General features: G+C 39.9%; 1 protein-coding gene across 1 annotated transcript; it reads right to left on the bottom strand.

Annotated features, from left to right (window-relative positions):
• Positions 1–1,320: 1,320 nt before the first annotated feature.
• Positions 1,321–20,958, bottom strand: IQCB1 (IQ motif containing B1). The gene is made up of 14 exons (XM_072932014.1): positions 20,731–20,958; positions 20,363–20,585; positions 19,383–19,545; positions 17,619–17,748; positions 14,991–15,084; positions 13,842–13,941; positions 13,277–13,449; positions 10,604–10,716; positions 9,415–9,524; positions 4,608–4,750; positions 4,032–4,180; positions 3,448–3,576; positions 2,913–3,069; positions 1,321–1,848 (listed from the first exon to the last, which is right to left on the bottom strand). The coding sequence occupies exons 2-14, from the start codon at positions 20,454–20,456 to the stop codon at positions 1,619–1,621; spliced, it is 1,785 nt and encodes a 594-aa protein (XP_072788115.1). The 5' UTR covers positions 20,457–20,585; positions 20,731–20,958; the 3' UTR covers positions 1,321–1,618.
• Positions 20,959–21,065: the final 107 nt, after the last annotated feature.

Raw genomic sequence — 21,065 nt, 5'->3', positions numbered from 1 at the left:
TTAACCATCCAAGAAAGGAATTGTGAGCCAATTCAGTGCATTCCAAATCACAATTCTGGAAAAAAAAAGAAAAGTTAACATAGAGTACAGCTCTTCCTCCTGGCAGCCATCCAGTTATTAATTTCCATGTATCAGCTGCATCTGAATGGGCTTGGTCTTCCGCCCACTGTTTCTATTTATTTGTTTTCCATTCATCTCCACAAAAATTAAAACTCAAAGCCTTCCAGAGAGAATGGAAAACAAACATGCTGAACCAATACTGCTGCCCACATACAACCAACACAAACCCCTGCACTTTTTCCTCCTTTGCAGAGACTAAGTTTTAAGACTCTGGTCTTTCACCTGAAAAATAGCACAGGTAGATATGGCATTATCACAGTCTCAAATTCTTGTTTGAGACACATCAGTAGGCAGCATCCTTCAGCTCTTGGCTGTGGATGTTCCAGGTCACAGAGACTGCAGAGACCTAGTGCTGGAGATCTTTGGATGAAGCAACTTCATCATGAAGCATGGTTTAAGAAGACAGAGCTGATGATGGTCACATTGTCTGAGAGTTTATGGGTCAGGATAAAAGGGAGGACAGAGCTGGTGACATTATAGTAGAGGTCTGCTTCAGACTGCCTGAACAGGAAGATGGAGCTGATAACATCCTCTACAGACAGACAGGAACAGCCTCACATTCGCAAGTCCTAGTCTTCGTGGGGGACTTCAACCACCCCAATACCTCTTATAGGAACAATACAGAGGGCACAGGCAATCCAGGAGGTTCCCAGAATGCACTGCTGATTACTTCCTTCTCCAAAACACAGAGGAACCAACAAGGAGACCTTGTCCTCATCTACAATGAGGGGGTGGTGGGGAAGCAAACTCATTACCCTGGACTTGAGAGCAGACTGGCTTCTGCAGGGTCCTGCTTGGTGGAGTAGCCTGGGATAAAGTCCTGGAGGGCCCAGGAAAGCTAGTTAATACTCAAGAATTACCTTCTCCAAGCTCAGGAGCAATGCATCCTAACAAAAAGGAAGTCGGGCAAAACCACCAGGAAGCCTTCATGGATAAGCAAAGAGCTCCTGGACAAACTCAAACAAAAGGAAACCTACAGAGGGTGGAAGCGAGGGCAGGTAGTCTAGGAGGAATCCAGAGAAAGCATCCAGCCTTCCTCGCATTTGCATGATTTCCTATTGGTGTCTTGGTTTGTTTTGGACACATCTTTATTTCAAAGCACATCACCTGATAAACGTTTTGCTATAAAATCCCAGGCTTTTGCAATGGCCAGATTCTTTATGCATCCCAGTGTGAATAAGAACTGAAAAGCCAAAGGTCACTTTGGCTAAAACTTATTTTTACTTAAAACTTACTTAAACTTACTTTTAAAGTGATACAAATTACAAAATACCTTCATTAACAATTACAGTATTTAAATCCTATTTGCAACAGCACAATCAATAGGACCCAACTCTTGATGTTCAGGAAGGGATTATTACTACATAAAATGCACTAAAATAAGGCCTTGGTCTTTTTCAGTCTTTTTCAAATATTTTTCTTCCTTAAAAACATACACAAGTGACTGCATAGTGCTAGTTATGAGTCTAGTTGAATATTAAATTCTTCTGATTGTTACCTAAAAGGATTTCCTTCCTCCAATAAAGAGAGTTTCCAGTTCTGTGTTTATAGCATCGTCAGGAATGACATCGTCCTCCATAAACTCATCTCCAAGCTTCTTCCACCATGGCCAACGAGTGTATTTTAGCATAGTGTTGTGGGCTTGTCTTGCCTTGGTAGCTACAGGGATTGATCGACTCATAAAGGCACCAAAATCTTTTTCTGTAGTTTCTGATAAACCTGGAGCATCTGCAAGAACAAGGAAAAGAGTTTTCTATATTTTGTTTGTAGTTTTATAAATATTAAAAAAAAAAAAGGAACACTACCCTCCCACTTCCCACTGTCCTAGGCCACTCCTTTCCCTGTGCTGGCATTGCAATTTTATGACTACCTGATAAATCATAAATCTGATTGGAGAGGTAATCCAAATAAATGATAATCTGAAAAAAAAAATACATAACGGTGTAGAAAGAAGAAAGGGGAAAGATGGACTACTTCTTTCAGGTGCAGTGGTGGTATCCACCAAAATGACTTCTTGCAGAAGTTTAACCTCAGAGGATCTCCTGGTCACTACTGTGGATCAGTGCTCCTGGTGACATCAGCTTGGTGTTTCCACTGCTCTGGTGCAGCAGCCTTCTAGTTTCCCTGCTTGGGGCACCCCGCTCCGTGTAAGTGTGTTGCTGATTTGCCTGCTTAGGCAGTGATGAGCTGCAGTGACACAGCACATGACAGACTAATGGAATTCAGTAACTTGCTGAATTCTGCCCAGCTTGGGTGCTCTCTGGTGGCTGCAGTTTGCTACTCTTGGTTTTCATGCAGCCACTTGTCTGGAATTAAGATAGCACAGTAGAGAATTCTGTTTCAATTAAAGCCAGGCCAGAGAAACTGAAAACATGGAAATCACAGCTCAAAAATTTCCCCCTTAATCTGGAAGGGGTGAGAGTGTTTTAACCAGCAGCTTACTCACAACAGGAGAAAATAAACCAAAGCAAAACAAATGTGGGTGAATAGATTGTATGAGACCCCCTTTTTAAGAAATTCTAATACCTTTAGAGGGCTATTGCTTTTCTTGTGAACATATCAGACAGAGACTTTCAGCAGAAGAATAAGATGCTCCTTGAAAAACAAGTGTTTATCTTTAACCTACAGCAACACTTGGATAACAAAGCCTGGATCTCAAGATAAGGCATACAGCAAAGGAAGAAAGATATTTCAGTTTTGAAATAAGCCTTTACCACTGCTCACTCTAATTTTCTCTCTAAATTAGTTTAATCCAAATGGTAATCAAAGCCATGAGCAGAGCAGTCACATACTCATTAGCAGTTCCACATCGGTGTTGACCTGAGCCAGCAAAGCCTCTCTCCGCTGCGCTGCCCTCTGATCCAGCCTGTTCCTCAGCAGGAACTGTGCCAGCTTTGCCTGAGCCTGCATATGCAATTCTTTACTCATTTCTTCTGACATTTGGGAAGCCTGGAGGAAAGTAAGTTTGTTACCATTAGGAGCTGGTTATTTTAAAACTTCTGGGGGCAGAATAATCCCTACACAAGGAATGCAAATGCTGTTCCTAATTGTTAACTTTGTAATTTTGCTTCCTCTGCAACTCTTTTCAATATTATCCATCATCATGTACATAAATTTTCCAATTACAGTTTGCTTTGACACTTTTTATTAGATTAATGGTTAAAATCCCCAATATCCTAGTGCCTTGCTGTCAAACAAGCAGGGTTAATACATACATACCTCAAATGGATTATCTTGATCATAATTTATGAAGCTGAATATATTTCATCCCTACAGTATTTTATGTTGCATCATTAATGCAAATTATGAAATGACTAAGAAACAGACCGGATGCAATTTGATGTAGTCATCCACCTTCTGCTGCAAAGCTAGTCTCTGCTCATCAGTCAGTCCCTTGGGTTCTTTCCAAGGAGCGAGAGGTCTCCTCCTTCTTCGTTTCTCCAGGAAATTACAAGCCTTTGTAAGGAACATATGAGAATATGACAATCACAAAGAGGAAGTTTGTCTTCCCACTTTGTTTGTAAACAATCAGTGAAAGTGTTTCAGTACTGCATCTGTTAAAGTCTAAGTGCAGCAAGGATGTTGAAAAGACAACATACAAGGTCAGCATGAACACTAAATAGTAACAACACTCATAATAAGTTAGTGACTCATCTGTAGTATGGTGACATTCCAATCCTGGGTTTCACAGAAGCAGGTTTTATATTTTAGTTGCAAGACTGTATTAGGCTTTGTAGCCTATACAAGGTTTAACCCTTTAAAGCAACTTGTGGCTCTAGACTATCACCCCCAAGTAATTTTTTAATAAATTTATGGCTACATTGAAAGTAAGAGAATACACAGAGTTTTATGAGGCTTCACAATAATCCACTCAGTCCTATCTACTGTTAGAACAAAGTATAAATACTCACTGCTCTTTGAATAATAACAGCTGCCTTATACTCCTTAAGAGATTGTTTCTGCTGATGAAAAATTCTTCTTGCTCTATACCCTCGCCAGAATCTCTGTATAGTTAATGCTGATTTCTCCTCCATTTCCTGCATGTATTTATTCACCTGACCTACAAAGGTAACAAAACTCCAGAGTCAGGAGACTGCAGGTTAGGTTCTCTTAACAATTTACATTGTTAATCCTCAAATTAGAGAGTACCAAAAAAACCTGATCACTCTCAGTTAAAGGACCCTCTTTCCCCAAGGTGTCCAGCTGTGGGTGAAGTCTTGCAGATCATGGCTGCAATGGAGCTTTGTAACACAAGGAAAATGTCTCTCCCTTTCTCCTGCACCATTTTGAAGGTACCAGATCTTGATCAGTAGTTACTGAGCCCTGGGGGAATTAGCACATTCTCTTTCAGATAATTGGGTCAGGAGAATGGACAGTAAGACTACAGTGAAAATAGACATGCAAGATTGGGAAATAGATTTGGGGAAATTGTTCCTAAGGACACCCAGACACTTTAATCTTCTGCTATAGTTTAATATGAATCCTACCGGCATGGACAACTTCCAGTAAGGTCAGCTGTCGTTCATGGAAGAGTCTCATGGCCCTCTGTCTCTGAAGTTGCATTTGCAGTTTCAGAGCTTCATCTTCATTCTGTTTTGTTAAACGCTGCAGCTCCTGTTCCCGTTTAGCTCTGCAATACACAAATACATTAACAATTATCTAAAGTTGTACATTTCTTTAAAGTAGCTCTCCTTTTTTTTGTGTTAAGTGGTCCAGCATTGAGAAAGAAAATCCACAAAACAATCTGCTATGTCAGCTGTTGGCTGCAGAATGACACCAAGCAATGAGAAATCTTCGCAAATTAACAAATTACCACACTATCTATAGCCACAAAAAACTCTGAACCACTCCATGAAATCAAAGTATAAATCTTTACTTAGGATATAAGTTCTAAGGACTCTGAAGGGAATGCTGCCTCATGGGAAACATTCACAGCCAGAATGAACTGGAACAATAATTTTCATTCCATCATCTGCTCAAGAGGTAAAGCAACATTAGCCATCTGCTCCAGTATCCACCTTTTCCAGTTCATCCATCAGCATGCATGGCACCTGCTTCCACAAAAAATACAATAATTTTTGTACTGACTGCAAGAGTAGATCAGAATGTTGGACGCCAAGCCTCATTTCTTAATTTTGGAGAGATTTTTTTTCTTCAGGAAATACAGATTGACACATTTGGTCCATGAACTTTGTTAGAGAACACTAGGAAAGAATTTTCTTGCAAGTTCTTCCTGATCTGTTCTATATTTGATATTAGGATGTTGCCCTGCTGTGCACTGAAAAACCTGCAGCAGAAGTTTCACAGATAAGACGGCTGAAAACTCTCCAACTGGCCCTGGAGTATTTAAGCTAATAACAACATGTACATCAATGAAATACACAGCAACATATCAATATAGAGACTAACCTAAAATACTTAATATATTGATGTGTTGATACTAATAATTACTGAGATAACTTGGCTGTAGTCTCAGTGAAGTATGAGGAGGTGTGAACTAAAGCTCCCTGTCCCTTCACTGCCCCTTCTCATCCCCATGGACCCAACCTGGTTAGCAGCTTAAGACCTGAGAATGCACAACTTTACCCCACAACAAGGTACCAATGGGACTTCTCTGCTCCTATTGCAGCAAAATCACTTCCCCACTCAGGATCTGAGTACCCTCACTGGGCCCAAAGCCCAGAGTTCTGCTCTCCTCTAGCACTTTTCTGGGGACAATGAAAGATGTGTTTTAAGCACTGGGAAAGAAAACCAACCAATGGACAGAGCTGAAGTATAAGGGATGCCAGAGGAGGAAAATGTCCACAGACTAGACCTAATGTCCAGCTAATTCTGCTATTGCTGCATGGCACATACCTTTAGACTCACAGTACTAATGAGCTATTTGTGTTTCCCATCACTAGTATAAATTGAGCTATAATTTTTCCATCAACCATACCTTCTCTTTAGTCTCTAAAACTGGTTTGGGAGAGACTGGGATGGAAACTGTTGTGTAAAAGAGATGCTCTGGATTTAAAGATCTGAGCTCAGCAGATAAAAAAGCCTCCACCACAATCTGACAGACCATAATCCTTTTACAACTGTAATGCAGACTTGAGGTGTGCCTACACACCTACCTACAGAGAAAGATCATGATACATGTGATTATATCAGAATGGTTTCAAGGAGACTAAGAGTTTTCAGCCCACACATTTCTACAAATTAGAGCTGTAAATTTTTACATTTTTAATTTAGGTAATTAATATTTTAAATCCAAATATTATATTTCTAAGACAAATGAAGTCACAGGATCAAACAAGACTTTTGTTCACATTTTCTTGATAAAACTTATAATATTTTGCCCATCAATTTTTATCAGCTTCACTAAGTTGAAAACTACAAAAACGTTTCATGAACTTCTCAGATGCATATCTGTGTAACCAAGAGTGTCTGTCAGGTATTTAAATGATTCTTTAATACTGATCCTTTCCTATGTAGTCTGCAAAACACATTCCTCCTCTGTTTCTCCTAATGATAAGATATATTTGTTTGCACAAGACCACACTGTGACAGGGAACTGTCTCTGAACTAAAGTAAAACATACTTGAAGATCCAAGCTTCCTTCTGCAGTTCATGGCACACAGCAGCCTCCCTCTGGTCATCTCTTTAGAAATGTAAAATGGTTTCATTTTTGATGCATTATTAATAAAAATTACTGCCATTTAAAATGTCCTACAATTAGCTATGTCAGAGTGAGCTAGCTTCAAGAAGAGACTACAGGCTTTAACATTCACTGAGGAGATATTTCTGAAACCACAGTTTCAAAAGTTTATAACTTGCAGAGTTTAAGATCTTCCTCTGCAGCTGCAGGTGATCAATCTGGAGTTTCAATTTTGGCACTATTTAACCACACATGTTCTAAAATAAATCTGTGACCATATCCAGAACCTGACTGTTAAAAATTAAAAAGTCTTCTTAAAAGCTCTTCTAAAGTTATGTTTACAGCATTCCAAACACTATTTTTCAGTGTAATATTTTGAGGTAGACAGAAGAAAACCAACACTGGCACTGTAAAGTTACTGTATTTGCTCAGTACACTGGGAGTGGGTGAGCCATGAACAAACACAGCTGTAAGGACATTTATAAGTTTCCATTCCTCTCAATATTAAACAAAAGTGTTCAAAAGTCCATTTAAATTACTTTAGAGCTACTTAAAAGGCACACACTAATGCTTACAATATTTAAAATATGACCTAGGGAGTCAAGCAGCTTGGTGATTGCTGATAGTCTCATCGTCCTTTCCTGCTGCTTTTCCATCTTCACCCATCATCCAAATTTTCTGGGCTATAAGTTTAGCTTGCAGGCTTGCAAGGTGCCTTATGAGGGAAGGAATATTGGCTTCAAGTGCATGGTGGAGTAAAAAGGAATGACAAGAATGTCACTCCAAATCTTTCAGAATTTAAAAATTACAACTTAGATAGTCCAATATCCTCTTAAGGCCAATCTAGATAATAAAGCATAGTTGTTTGCTTTGTATTACTTTGGTCGCAATGCAATGTGATTTGACAGTGATTGATAAGATCTACTTTTGACACAGTAACGATCTATGTGCAAAAAAAGTTTGAAAAATCTTGCTATGGAGTCTACACTTGATTTTAATCCCTTAACCTATGTTAAATTGAAACTAAATTTCTCAAAACAGTTAGCCTAACACATGCTAACATTACTGCTGCAATCTAATTCAAGTGAGACAAGCATTATTTACATAGCTTCCTTCTCTGCTGCTCCAAGGCAGAGGATACTATTTCTAGGTCACTGAAGTAACTCTACTTCTGAGAGACAAAGATTTAAAAATTAATGAAGAACAAGGTCTTGCAAGCACTACACTGGCACTATGGGCCTTGGTTTCTGTAGCATTCTGGCATGTGGAAGCTCCACTACAGCTCCAATGTAATTTACAGAGCAATTTTGTGTCAACTTAACTATTAACCAGTTATCTGTTCTACCACCAGTACAGTGCTATTAGTGGAGTCCCATGCCACACATTTTTATGAATATGAAAGCACCACAGAAGTAAGTTTTTTTCATGGAGAAGTCTGGCAGCTGGGAAAGAAACAGTTGAAGCTTTTGGCACCAGAAGTGGCAGTTTGGTACTGCTGATAAAACACATTGTTTGGATGTTTCTACCAAAAAAAAAAAAAAAAAATCTGTAGTGAAAAGACTCACATAGGTGTTACATTACCTTTCTGTTTGAGAAGTAACAGCTAACTGGAAAAAGGCATCTTCAAGATGAAGGAACACTTGGTCAACCCAAACTTAGAGCCTGGGATATGGGAACAAATTCTCAGGGAAGCTATATCCAGGAAGGACAGGAAAGTGCATGGGAATAGCCAGCATAGATTTATCACAGGCAAACCACATTTGATCAGTTTGATTGCCTTCTGTGATGACTGGCTCTGTGGATGAGGGGAAAGCAGTAGATGTCATTTTCCTTGACTCTAGCAAGGCTGTCATCACAGTCTCCCATGCAGGGCAGGGCTGACACACAGAGAAACCTCCACAAACACAGAAAATGGTTCAATGAAAACCACATGAAGTTCAAATGGGAAATTCTAGAGCTGGTACTAAATACCAGCACAGGCTGGGCACCAATTACCTGGACAGCAACTCAAATGAAAAGAGGGGACAGGCTGGACATGAGCCAGTAGCAGCCCTTGCAGGAAGAAAGGCTACAGCTTAGTTGGAAGATTATTTGGCTTTACTTGGCACACCTGGAGTATTGGTCACACTCTACTGGGACCCCCAATGGAGGAGCAAGGCTGAAAAATGGAGGGATAGAGACCATACAAACAGAGAGACCATTAGGACCATGGAATGTAGGATATATAAGGACAGGCAAGGTGTGTTTAGCCTAAAGGAAGGCAAAAATCTCTCTCTCACTACCTAAAGAAGTGTTAGAGAGCAGATACAGCCAGACTCATGGGGGTGCTCAGAAAAAGGACAAGAGGCAGTGATAAAGAGTGCAACAAGGAAATTCCCACTGCCTGTAGTGGAAGAATTCACAAGGTGAATCATCCAGCACAAGGAAAGGGATCAAGTGAGATCCTAGGATCTCCATCCTTGAAGACCTCTAAAACTGGATGCAGCCCTGAGCATCCAGATCCCATTTTGAGGTGGCACCTACTTCAAACAGGACACTGAATGAGATAACCGGAATTTTTCCTCTTCCTTTGTGACTTGAGAAAACCCAGCCCAACTCAAACCTTTGTACTAGATCGTATTCTTTACTGTTTTTCACAAAGTCATACTGTTTACCTGAAGCTTCTCTGTAAAGTGACCACTGCTTGGGGTAGCTTTTTCAGCCTTTTCCTTGTCTGAAATCCCCGCCACGCTGCCTGGATTATACAAGCTGCTTCATGCCGCTTCTGAAATTAATAAAACAGTTGGTAGAATATTTTCTATGCATATAAAAGCACTTTATTACTGCTTGCATAACTGGACATACTGCTTACATAACTGGACAATCTCAGCATTTGGCCAAACCCCATCAGTTTTCAAATGCATCAAATTGGAGAATTTAAGGTCCTACAAAATAATTATTATCATGAACTCCACACTTGCCCCAAAAACAGTTAATCTGATCACCTGTATTGATGCTGTCTGTGATAAACAAATCTACAGCACAAATATATATATATATATATATATATATATATGTAAAATCAATACGAGAAATTTGTATTTAAAACACCTGAAGCGCTTGGAATTTCAAATGGTGATTCAAATGCCTACACTAGAGAGGACAGAAAGACAAGTTTGGAGAAAGAGCATCAGGAAAATGTTACATTTCCAGTATGAATTGCAAACACGAAAAAAAATCTATTCTATTCTTAAATTGATTATTAAAAATCCCACAAACGAACTGAATCACAAGACACCCTGCTCTGTTTAAGATGAAAGCAGGTCTCTGCAAACATAACTGATTTTCATTGAAGCATTGTCTCTGAGAAACCTGCATGTAAATTTTTTTTTAAGATGCTCATGAAACACACATTGTCTCTTTCATTGGGAACACAGTCCAGGTAGTGTTCTTACTGCACATTTTCTGCCTATGACTTAGTTTTATGTAAATGCTGCCTAGAATTCAGAGATCTAAATTTGTAACACTGATGTGAGAAAAACAAATGCAGTTATTTTAATCTGATAGTTAGCAAAAAAATTATTTTCCCTCTATGGTTATATTGACATCTATGATGAATCTGCACAGAAAGTCAATCTCTTGAGCCACAGTCCCATATTTTAATGACTGAACAATTTATTGATGTTTTAAACAAACACAATAAAATAATTTTAAAAAGGTAATTAAAACATTAACATAGTGAAATAATAACACAGGTTTTGAAAAGCATCTACAAAGTGATACAGTGGATCCCTTCACATATCCCATACACAAATCACATGTAAATAGGATTTCACATCTGAAAGTCACATTAAACTTAATCACCTGTATTTCTCCTTTTCCACTGGATTGTTCCAAATACAGCAGGTCCAAGAGTTGATTGACCTTCCTGTCAAATCCTTTGCCAGTCCACTGTTTACTTAAAAGCCCTTTTAATCCTAGGAGAAAGAGAAAAAGCTAATCCAGTAATGTGAAATTTTCCTTTCAGGCTTTTGAAGTAAAACTCTTTGAATCAACATATCAAATTTGATTCTATGTGCAAAGAAGTGTGAGAGCTGAAGACCATCAGCCGTCTTTGAGTGTCAATGCATAATCTTATCAAAGAATGTCTGGTGCTCCAACTATTACAAAGAAGTATTATCCAGTGATTTTGTATGTCCGAGTCAGCATTGTGTTTGTATCACTGACAATCAAATTGCCAACGTACTTTCAGTGTCCTATCAGTAAGTCATTGTAAGGTGCTAAAAAGAATTCAAAGAACCATTCAAGTGCTGGGTGTTGCTGACACTCTTTTCATATTTTTTGTAATAGAATTTGTTTCTATCCAACTGGAATTGTTTGATGCCGTACCTTCACAGCATCATTTAACTGTGAGTACATGTGCATCCAATCCATGAGACAGAAAAGCTTTATGGGTTTGCAGTAGCTAAAAAGCACCACCCACACACACACACTCCTTATGCAAGTAGATAGTAACGTGTGCTAAAATGTTTGTATCAGACAAATCCCAGAGCCTAAGGGCTCTGCAGGAAGTTGGAGGGAAGAGGAAGGAGGGCAGGAAGTATGTGTATGTTTGCCTCCTGAAGAACTGCAGATTCAAGTAACTTTTCCATCTTCAAATCATTGTCCATAAACATATTCATACACCGGGCAACTCCAACACAACACACACATGTACTTACAGGATCTGGAGCACACAAAAATGGCACTCTGTGGTACCATGTGCATCATTTTAGAAAAACAGTGACAGTTAAACACTTCAGGGGAGAGACAGGCAGGACTACAAATGGGTGCCCCAAGGCCGCCTGAGCCCTGCAAAAGCAGGGAGCCAGGCTACACAGGAGAGCTCCCTCACACAAGCACTGTGGGTCTGACACAACCACTTGCCAGTCTCTGTACAGACTACACCGCCATATGCTCTTTTTGGCTACTGACAGGGAGTACTTCCAGTATGCCTCACAGATGTGTCAACCCATGCAGGACAAAAGGCCAGGCTCTCCAGGAAACCTGACACAGGGACTGTGCTGGTCCTGGAGATGCCCTCAACTCCAGCAGGCTGCCTTCACTGGCAAAGCTCACACCAAAGCACCTCACACTGCCAACAGCTCCGAGCCACTGTGAAGCCAAGGGACTTCAGTGAGATGGCCAGATGGTGGAAATGCTGTAATGCTTTCTCTGTTGCTTTTATTCCTCAAAGTCTCTAAAGTATTCCAAAGCCTGAATTAAAACTAACAGAAGTATTCTAACTTTAAAAAAACAAACAAACAAACCACACCATTTTTTTTTTCTTTTCTTAGTGGAAAGAGGAAACATGTACAGGAGAGAGATTAAGAGTTTCTAAATGACTGTGGCATACTGTGATTCTAGAGCAAAATAAAGCATCCTTTGATGGAGATCTACAGAACTTCAAACAAGCCAGCATTCTACAGCTGGGATGATCAGACCATCAAGGCAGCTTCCCAAGAATCCACAATGTGATACCAGCCTTAAAACACTACACTTACAAGGTATAGTGTTTTCCACAATACCAGGAATCCCTCTTCTCAGTTCTGTACACAAAAGGGTGGCAAAGCTTTTCATCAGGTCCAGAAATTTATTTGGCTGATACTGTATAATAACTGGTCAGCACAAGCGCAAAAAATGGGAATTGGACATTTTGCATTGCATTTCTTCTTTTTACTGTCTTTGTCCTCAAAGGACTGAGGCTGCTCACAAGTAATTTTGAGCCACAATAACATCCAGAACATAAAAGACATGGCAAACATTATGCCTGTTCCTTAGTCTCCATGGGCATGATAGAGTACAAAGGGATTTCCTGGAGCTTCCTGCTATGCTAGAGACAGAAACATTAAATGGGACACCTCATTAAGGAATTAATAACATAGAACAAATTATACACATACTCAGCCCTATAATATGAAGACATCAAGACAAAAGGATAAATTAATTTCATGAATTCTTGGAAAGAGTTCATTCCAATTACTTAGCTATCAAAAGACAGTCAGCTTCTGGATAACTAAACAGCCCCCTATCAGATGAGCAGACCTGCAACAGCCAGGGTCACCAGGTCACTCTAAAACTTTCATGCTCTGGATTAGTGAGCCTCAGCACTATGGTAGATGTGACACAGGGCTCTGTGACTGTGGCAGTACAGGCACCCTGCCACTGGATCCCTCAATAACCAACCTGCACAGGGAAACAGAAAGAAGCAAAAGCCCTTTTGCTTTGGAAGTGACAATCAACAACTTTAAAAGACAAGCTGCCACATGCAGAGTGCGCAGTACGCAGAAGAAAATAAATCAAGGAAACAGAAAGAAGTGCAGTACCTTAAACTGCAATGAAAATGAATGGAAGTGAAAAAACGCACAAAGCAACAGGGCAATGCAGTTTCTACCTGTACTAGAGAGTTATTGAACCACAATGGGAACCTCTATCTTTTTATTTTCACAGGGAATGTAAGAGAAGGCGCAGTGATCCGTCCCATGCATGTTTACAAACCTTTGTAGCGAGCTGTGAATAACTGCACAAGCTGTTTGCAAGATTTTGCCACTAACAACAGCAGTTTTGTGGCAGCACTTCCTACAGCAGGATTGGTGGTAGAGGACAGCTTATAAACAAGTTCATCCAAAACAGAGTGAAGGGTCTCTTCTTCAACTTGAAGCAAGACAGAACTTTAAAAAGAGTAAAGGAAAAAAAAAAAAAAAAAAGGAGAGTGGGACAAAACAGAAGTGTTTATTGAAAAACATGAGCTTTTTATCAGTGACTTATTTTTATCTATGTCAGGCTATATACAGCAAGCCAACATGCCCAGCTAGCTGGACCAGGAATATGATCCAGACAGTATTACTGTTTTAATCAACCAATTACCACTCCCTCAATTTAATAAGATTCAAACCCCAGCTTTTTAATGTTTTCAATTTCTACTACAAAGAATAGGGAAAAAAAACCCCAAACAATAAAACACAACAATGCTTGCATATCAAAAGATGTTATTTTACCAAGCAGTAATGAACTATCTTTTATATTTATTATTAAGAAAAATAATGATACTAAAACAACCAACCTATTGATCCTCAAAATATTGTGTAACACAGACATCATTATAATTGCTGTTTCAACATCATCTGTTATTAACAACTGCAGGAAGCGATCATTTTGTAGTGCTGCAAAGAAAGCCAAAAAGAAGCAAACAAGAAATCATGCAATCAGAACCAGACTTGAAAACACCATAAACCAAATAAGTCATAGCAAGTAAAACCAGACACTGCTTCTGGAACAAACTTCCTCATTTATAATTCTTACACTGAAACTTACTGAGATAACTAAACTACTCCAATCTCCAAAAAACATGCCGAATCTTGTTTTTTCTGCCTTTGGACATCCCTCAGGCACTGATGTTGCAAGAGAATGAAAGCTTTAAACCCCTTTATGTTACAATAGTGCCCTTTTCTTACAACAACAGTGGAATTAACACTGGGGCAACAATATCCAAAAAAGTTAAGGACCTCAACCTTGACAGTTTGTTACCCCAGATTATCTAATGCAAATCCACTGATGTCATTAAAGCACCATCTTTTTTATCCCAGTGTATCACTGGTTATGTATTCAGTAATTTTTCTGACCATGTGTGTTTTTAGTCACACATCTTATGATCCTTAGGTTTTTGTCTAATACTAGAAACAAAATGGAATTCTGCTTTTCAGAATCAGTGTGATTAACATCAGTTTAAATGAAAGCTTATTTTGGTCAGAAATACATAGTGAAGTTTGTTAGATGTCTGTAAAATTTCCTGTCATGGCAAACACTTCAGAAATCTGTTTCCAAATCTATCTACTTACCAGGGCTAGCAATGTACTCTGGTCAAATTTCTGCATATTTTAATCACACACAGGAAAAGATCCATTGTCCCTTATTGGGGGAAAAAAATCCCAACAACCTGATTTTTAAAAGGTATAGACTTACAAAAAGAAATTACAGGATCACACTTTAAATATTCATCTCTGAAAGACTAGAAGGGGAACTCTTAAGTATTTCCCTTTAGTGGATATTTACCATTTTAGATACTGCTGTTGAGTTGACTACTAAAAGAGACTGATTTAACACCTACTCCAATTTAGAAGACTAGGTGGAGATTAGCTTAAGAGTGAATTTTGATACTTGTAGTTGCCATAAATAAATGGTCAGGAGTTGTGTGGGTTGTTATTTCCCTTACCACATGCTGCTAGTTGAATATGCCCACCGAACAGCCAGCAGATGGCATCAGTTACTATTTGGAACCAATGTAAAAAGTCTTGTTTTTCTTTATCCTTAAAAAGAGAGAAGTAGGTAAAAACATGTGTATGTATCTTCATTAAGGACGTCATTGTGATATCATGGGAAGGTTTGTATGCCTCAGGAATCTGGCGACCAGATGCCACCAGATTTCCAAATGAAGTTGGTAAAACTGCAGAAACCAGTAAAAAAAAACCAAAAAAAAACCCAACCCAACTTGTGAGACCTTTAAGGTCAGAGATCAATTAAGAAGATCTGAAGATACTAAAAAAAAAATAAAAGCATCTATTTGGGGGAAAAAATCACAACAAGGAGAGAAATATATTGTTTACTCCTTAAAAATATTTGATAGCATTGGAGGGATAAGACAAATAATAGCCCAGCATCACAGATTTAATGCACTAAGTGGGAAATACATTACTTTAAAGAAGAGGGGGAAAATAAAAAAAGGTACAAAGTGGCCAAGGACACAGTCAAAATGGAAAAGTTTCCTGATAACTGGTATGGTGAAGCTTCAGAAGCACCTCCTAGTTGGAAGTGTGGGAGCAAACACCAAACCACTATAAAGCTGAAATTTGATCTGTTTGCCAAACAAACTACATCATGTGCTTGCCTGTGATAGCACTGGACTGGAAAAAAACATAGAATCAATCACAGAATGGTAGAAAAGGACCTAAAGTCCTTCTTGTTCCATCCCCATTGCCATGGACTGGAACATCTTCAGACCAGATTTCTCCAAGCTTCATGGAGCCTGGCCTCCAATGCTTCCACAGATGGAGCATCCACAGCTTCTATAGGCAGTCTGTCCCAGTATTTTACCACCCTGACAGCACAGAATTTCTTCCCAATACTTAATTTAAATCCCTCTCTTTCAGTGTACAGCTATCACCCCTTATCCTGTCACTACATGCCCTTGTAAAAAGTCCCTCTCCATCTTTCTTGTAGCCCCTTTAGGTACTGGGATGTGATATAAGTTCTCCTCAGAGACTTTTTTTTCATGCTGAACAACCCCATATCTCTGTCTTTCTTCACTGCAGAGGTGCTCCAGTGCTCCCCTATGACCAGTAGGAATTCAGGTTTTAACATGTGAATGCACAAACACATGCGCATTCCAGGCTGTATTCCAAGTGTGAGCCACAGACTACTGGAAATCTGGAATCTTGGAGTGTGGAAAGCAAAAGGGTTTTTGACAGAACCATACTGCAGACAAATGCTGCTACAAAGCACATGGTCATACATCCCACATTAATTCAGCCTACACAAATGAAACCCTGGGAAGCCTATTCCCACCCAGATCCTTGCTGGAGCCCCAGCCTTCAGTCAAGGTTTAACCTTTGTATTTGGTTCAGACTGATAAAGAGAAATACAAAATAACAGTAATATGTTACACTGTAACATTATCTGTTCTGTGTTCTGGCAACATGGCAGTTTCAGAAAGCTATTTCACTACTTCTCTTGACTTCAAAAACTTGTACAAAAAGCAAAAGAGAGCAGAATAAACTCCACTGGTAGAGTGGGATTTCCAAAATTCCACTGAGCAAGCATCAAGTCTGGGTGACTTGATGCCCAGTCACCTCTGAAACCATGAAGTTTAAAAGCCAAAGTACTAATTAAAATGCAGACTGCATTTGCATTCAAAAGAAACCTTTGCCCACAAGCATGACTCAAGTAGCATGTAGGCTGAGGCGTAATAAGAAAGTATGGGGGAAATTACATATTGAGGATAAGAGTCTCCTGGGATGTCATTTAGGAAGCTTCCTTGTTAAGCACAAAATGCACTTCTCAAGTACTGCACTGATGCTTTCTGAGACTTGATTGTCTGTGGTATCTATCACAATACTTTGTAGGAAAACTTTGGCTAAGTGCAAGAAGCCAGTAAGCCAAGAAATGGGATAGTATGAAGAAATGGGGATATTAAAAGAAACTGCCAGAATCCATGAAGATGGTAATTTAAATTACTTGTGGTTTTTTTTTTTTTTCCTTTTGTTGGGGGTATTTTTCCCTCTGATTCTAGAACTCAGAATACTCCAGAAGCATGAGGGAACCTTGCTGAGTAAAACCCTTCCTCATTACAAAAAGGAGGAAAATGTGAGAAAGTGTTTAAATGTATAAATTCGTGAAGTCTGCCTTAGGCATTCTCCATTTACAAGTTCAGAAGCAGTGAGGATTCTTGGAATTTTTTTGCCAATTATACAGCAGAAATTGAATGACAAAACAAACTTCAACAAATCTGATTTAAAATCTTAAGACTCCCTAAACCATTTTTTGTAAAGCTGAATAAAATGAGTGAGAACTAAGTCATTATGAAGGCTGAACTAATGATATGCAAAGTTAAGACACTACCGTGACTGGGATGCTGTCTTTTGTATCACTTTTTGTAGTGGCTTTGCACAAGTCATGGAGCAAATGCTGCACAATGACATTCAGGGCTCGGAGGCATAAGAAAACTACTGCAATTTCTGGAAAATAAATTTCCATAATACCATGTCCCTAGAATAATATCCTACTTATCCAATATGCAGAAAGTTTGCAGGCATTCTCTGCTCTTTTAACTATGAAACTTAAATACCTTGATTGCTCGGATAAATCGTGCTTGCAAGCGTTTTCCCAAAACCAGCAGGCTGTCTATAACTGAAGGAAGAAACTTCCTGCAAAATTCCTCAGGATCTTCTTTCACCTCTAGCCCTACACAACAATGACTGAAATGGAACAAAACAAAATGAAACAAAACAAAACCAAAAGAAAAAAAAGAAAAAAAGAAAAAAAGTCAACCTGAATAGTCAAAGGCCTGTTTGAACAACTTTGAATGAATGTCACGTCATCGAAGAAATGCTTCAGTGGCATGAGACAATTCCCCCTGAACAACAGCTCACTGCTGTGACTGGCTCCAAGGTGGCTGCCTCCAAGGAAGAGCAACCTCTCACAGGTTGGAGACCACATTACTACTTATTATGGAATTTCTCAGTTAAAAACATATCCAAAACACTTTCTCCTCTAGCTTCATAGAAGCTCAGGCTTGTTCCATATTCTAGGGAAGGGCTCTGATGGTCATAAAGAAGAAAAAAAAAAAAAAAAAAGGAAAAATAGAAAGGTAGAAAAAAACCTGATAAAGTAAGCCTGGTGATGAAGTGATGCACATCAGGAAGTGAAAATATATATAAAAATACACCACAAAACCTTCAGTGGGCCTATCTACAACTTTTCTCAAACTGAGGAAAGCATGTGGGCTAGAAATCAGTTCCTCAGATCTCAACTCTCTTATTTTACTCACTGCAACATGTTGGTAGTTTCTGGAAGACTTTTTACAAGAAACTGCATGTTTTACAACTGCTAAGTTGTTTCAATTCTGCATTGATACCAGTGCAACAAGAGTCTTCCTGACTTTTTACAAATTTTGCTTTCTGGTATCTTACCCAGGCTATATTAATTTTTGGGAATGCACACATGTAAAGCTGTCTACCAAAGCCCTTGGAAAACAAATTCTAGGCATGAAGCTGCGAGTCATCTAGCTACAAAAAGACATTTTTAGAGCTAAAATAAATTTCAGTATTCTCTGCATCTGAAACAGCTTTTAGGGGATGATTTAAGTATCACACTACTCTGGTGATAACTCTTGCACTCCTTACTGAAATTCCTTGCATTAAAAATTCATACTGCAGATATAGCATAAATAAGAGATGGTCACATAATTACTTCATGCCTTAGAATTTTACTCCCTAGTTAAGCCAAAACTAAACTTTAGGAAACTTTAAAATGTATTATTTTTCCTGACATTTAAAATTGAGATTGGATCACTGGGGGTTTGCGTTTAAAGTTTTCGTATTTACAATGCCATTCTCACAATATCACTACATCAGGTTATCTAGTCTGTATGAACTGTGTCATCTATTATATTTTAAAATGTAAATAGATACTTCAAATGGGTATGTTAAATAAATATTTAAATACAGTCAAGCCAAGCACTGAGACAATCAGGTTGAAGATCTTTGCAAGATGAAATCTAAGCAAACAAAATCACAAGTTTTAAATAACTACAATTCAAAATTATATAATTACTGGGTAAGAACTGTTGCACTGGTGAGTACTGTCCACAAAAAAAGGTTCCCACCATACAGTTCCCCCAGCTCAATGAAACACAATGCAAATGAATTAAACAGGACCAATTAGGCTATGCCTGACCCCTCTGCTCTTGACTGCTTCCCTGCACTTTAACCCTGGCCTTTCCTGAACAACAAGCCTTGTTCTGGATGGGAGCCAATGTATTACAGCTTGACAAGAGAAAGAGCAAGATAAAAGGACAGAAAGAAAACTTCTTAGCTTTTTTTTTTTTTACCTTAGTATCTCTGCTAGCTGGGCAGCAGTAGCCCAGGCTCCATGCAGCTGAGAGTGGTCTTGCTTAAGGACCAGCAAGCAGTACTGAGTAAGACCATAATCATATATATCTTGCTTAATTTTATTTGATTCTTCACATCCTAAGGAAGGACTGCTTAAAATTCCTGTGGGAAGAAAGTGGGAGAGAGACAAAGAGGAACATAAGATTCTGACATGCAGGTTTTTTTTTCTTTTTCTAAAATGTAAGAAGAGTATATGTACACAGGACAGGATCCAGGATTAAAGGAATTGTAAAAGTGCTAACAACAGCATGAAATATTTTGTCAGCAATTTCTACTGCTACAGCTACAACTCATTTGTAAGATAATATGACAATTGGGAAGGATAGCTAAACTTAGGTTTCCATTTTCTCTCTACATATTTAGTTGCAAAACATACATTACCCGGGATGTGAACCATTTGCATGAATTTCCTAGGCTAGATAAAACCACAACCACTGGGAAACATATAGCTTCCTTATAATTACATCCCAATTTAGAACAGGACCCGACTTGTTTCAACCGTTCCTATGAGCAGTGGCTGTATAGCAGAAGGAAAGACAGGGAAGTCACAGAGGAATTTATGATCTTGTTTCTATGTTAAGATTTAAAAACTGAATACTGAAAATTACACTGGCTTTCTGCCCAAAGAACACTGAGAAAAATTATTTGACCAAGTGTAAGATCCTTGCCTGTATCAGCAGTGAAAGGGCCCACATTATCAGGGTGACAGCTGAAAAGCAGAAAAAAAATTCTGTCCATTTGCTTCTCAGCTCCTCCTCCTTATTTTTGCCAAGTGAAACGCCACTCTCAGGAAAAGCTGCCGTACCAACCTTTCTTACAGAGTTTCAGAAAAACCTTCTGCATTTAAGGAGGTAGACAGGAGAAGGACTAGCCATAGTTCACCAGCTCATAATTTTATTTTAGGACCGGCATTAATTACCCTTTAACTTCAGCAGCAGCAGGGGGATGTCCTGTTCTCTACTCTCAGTGATCTGAGCAGCCAAGGCCAGGACCTGGGGGTCCGTGGCTGCCATAGGGAACAGCCAGAAGCGCACACCACCATCGATCTCTTTCCTTTTTATGTTAAGGCGTGGGGTCCTCACGCCACTACTTCACCCCAGCTCCTGCACCACCAGCTGTAAGCCTCGGCCGCAGAACTCCCCCTGAGGAAGAAAACAAACATGGAGGAAGCCCCAGCGCGCTCCCTCTGGAGGCCGCGGTCTGCCGGACTGGCTCTGCCGGCAGGGCGCACCTCCGGCCGGCCAGCCTGAGCGCGGCCTCCGGGACGGGCAGCAGGAGCGGCCTCACCTCACGCAGAGCCGGGAAAGGGCAGAGGGAGCGGTGCCTTCCCCACCGGCGTCACCGCGGTGCCCCCGGTGCCCCCGCCGGCCCCAGGGGCGCTCTGAGGGGACCCACGCGCACCCCCGGCCCCTCGCACCGCCGCGCGGGGGCGCCCCGACAGCGGGGCCGATCCCGCCGTCCCCCACGCCCCCCTTCCCTCACAGCTGTGTGGCCGCGGCCTCTCTCCGCCAACCAGCGCTCTCCCCTGCGGGAGGAGGGTACATTTGCATATCCGCGTGCGGGCTGGCGACTCCGCCACCCCATTGGCGGAAACCGACGTGGGGACGCGCCCGCCGGCCAAT

Source organism: Taeniopygia guttata, chromosome 7 (genome assembly GCF_048771995.1).
Source record: "Taeniopygia guttata chromosome 7, bTaeGut7.mat, whole genome shotgun sequence".
In the NCBI taxonomy this organism is placed as follows: Eukaryota; Metazoa; Chordata; class Aves; order Passeriformes; family Estrildidae; genus Taeniopygia; species Taeniopygia guttata.
This window is presented reverse-complemented; position numbering and strand designations above follow the sequence as displayed.

Excerpts from the sequence above, each read along its gene's own strand:
- IQCB1 (XM_072932014.1), bottom strand. The coding sequence starts at position 20,456 with ATGGCAGCCACGGACCCCCAGGTCCTGGCCTTGGCTGCTCAGATCACT. Across the intron at positions 15,085-17,618 it reads GATTTATCCGAGCAATCAAG|GATAAAGAAAAACAAGACTT; the intron begins GTATTTAAGTTT and ends TCTCTTTTTAAG. Across the intron at positions 10,717-13,276 it reads ATTCACAGCTCGCTACAAAG|GATTAAAAGGGCTTTTAAGT; the intron begins GTTTGTAAACAT and ends TCTTTCTCCTAG.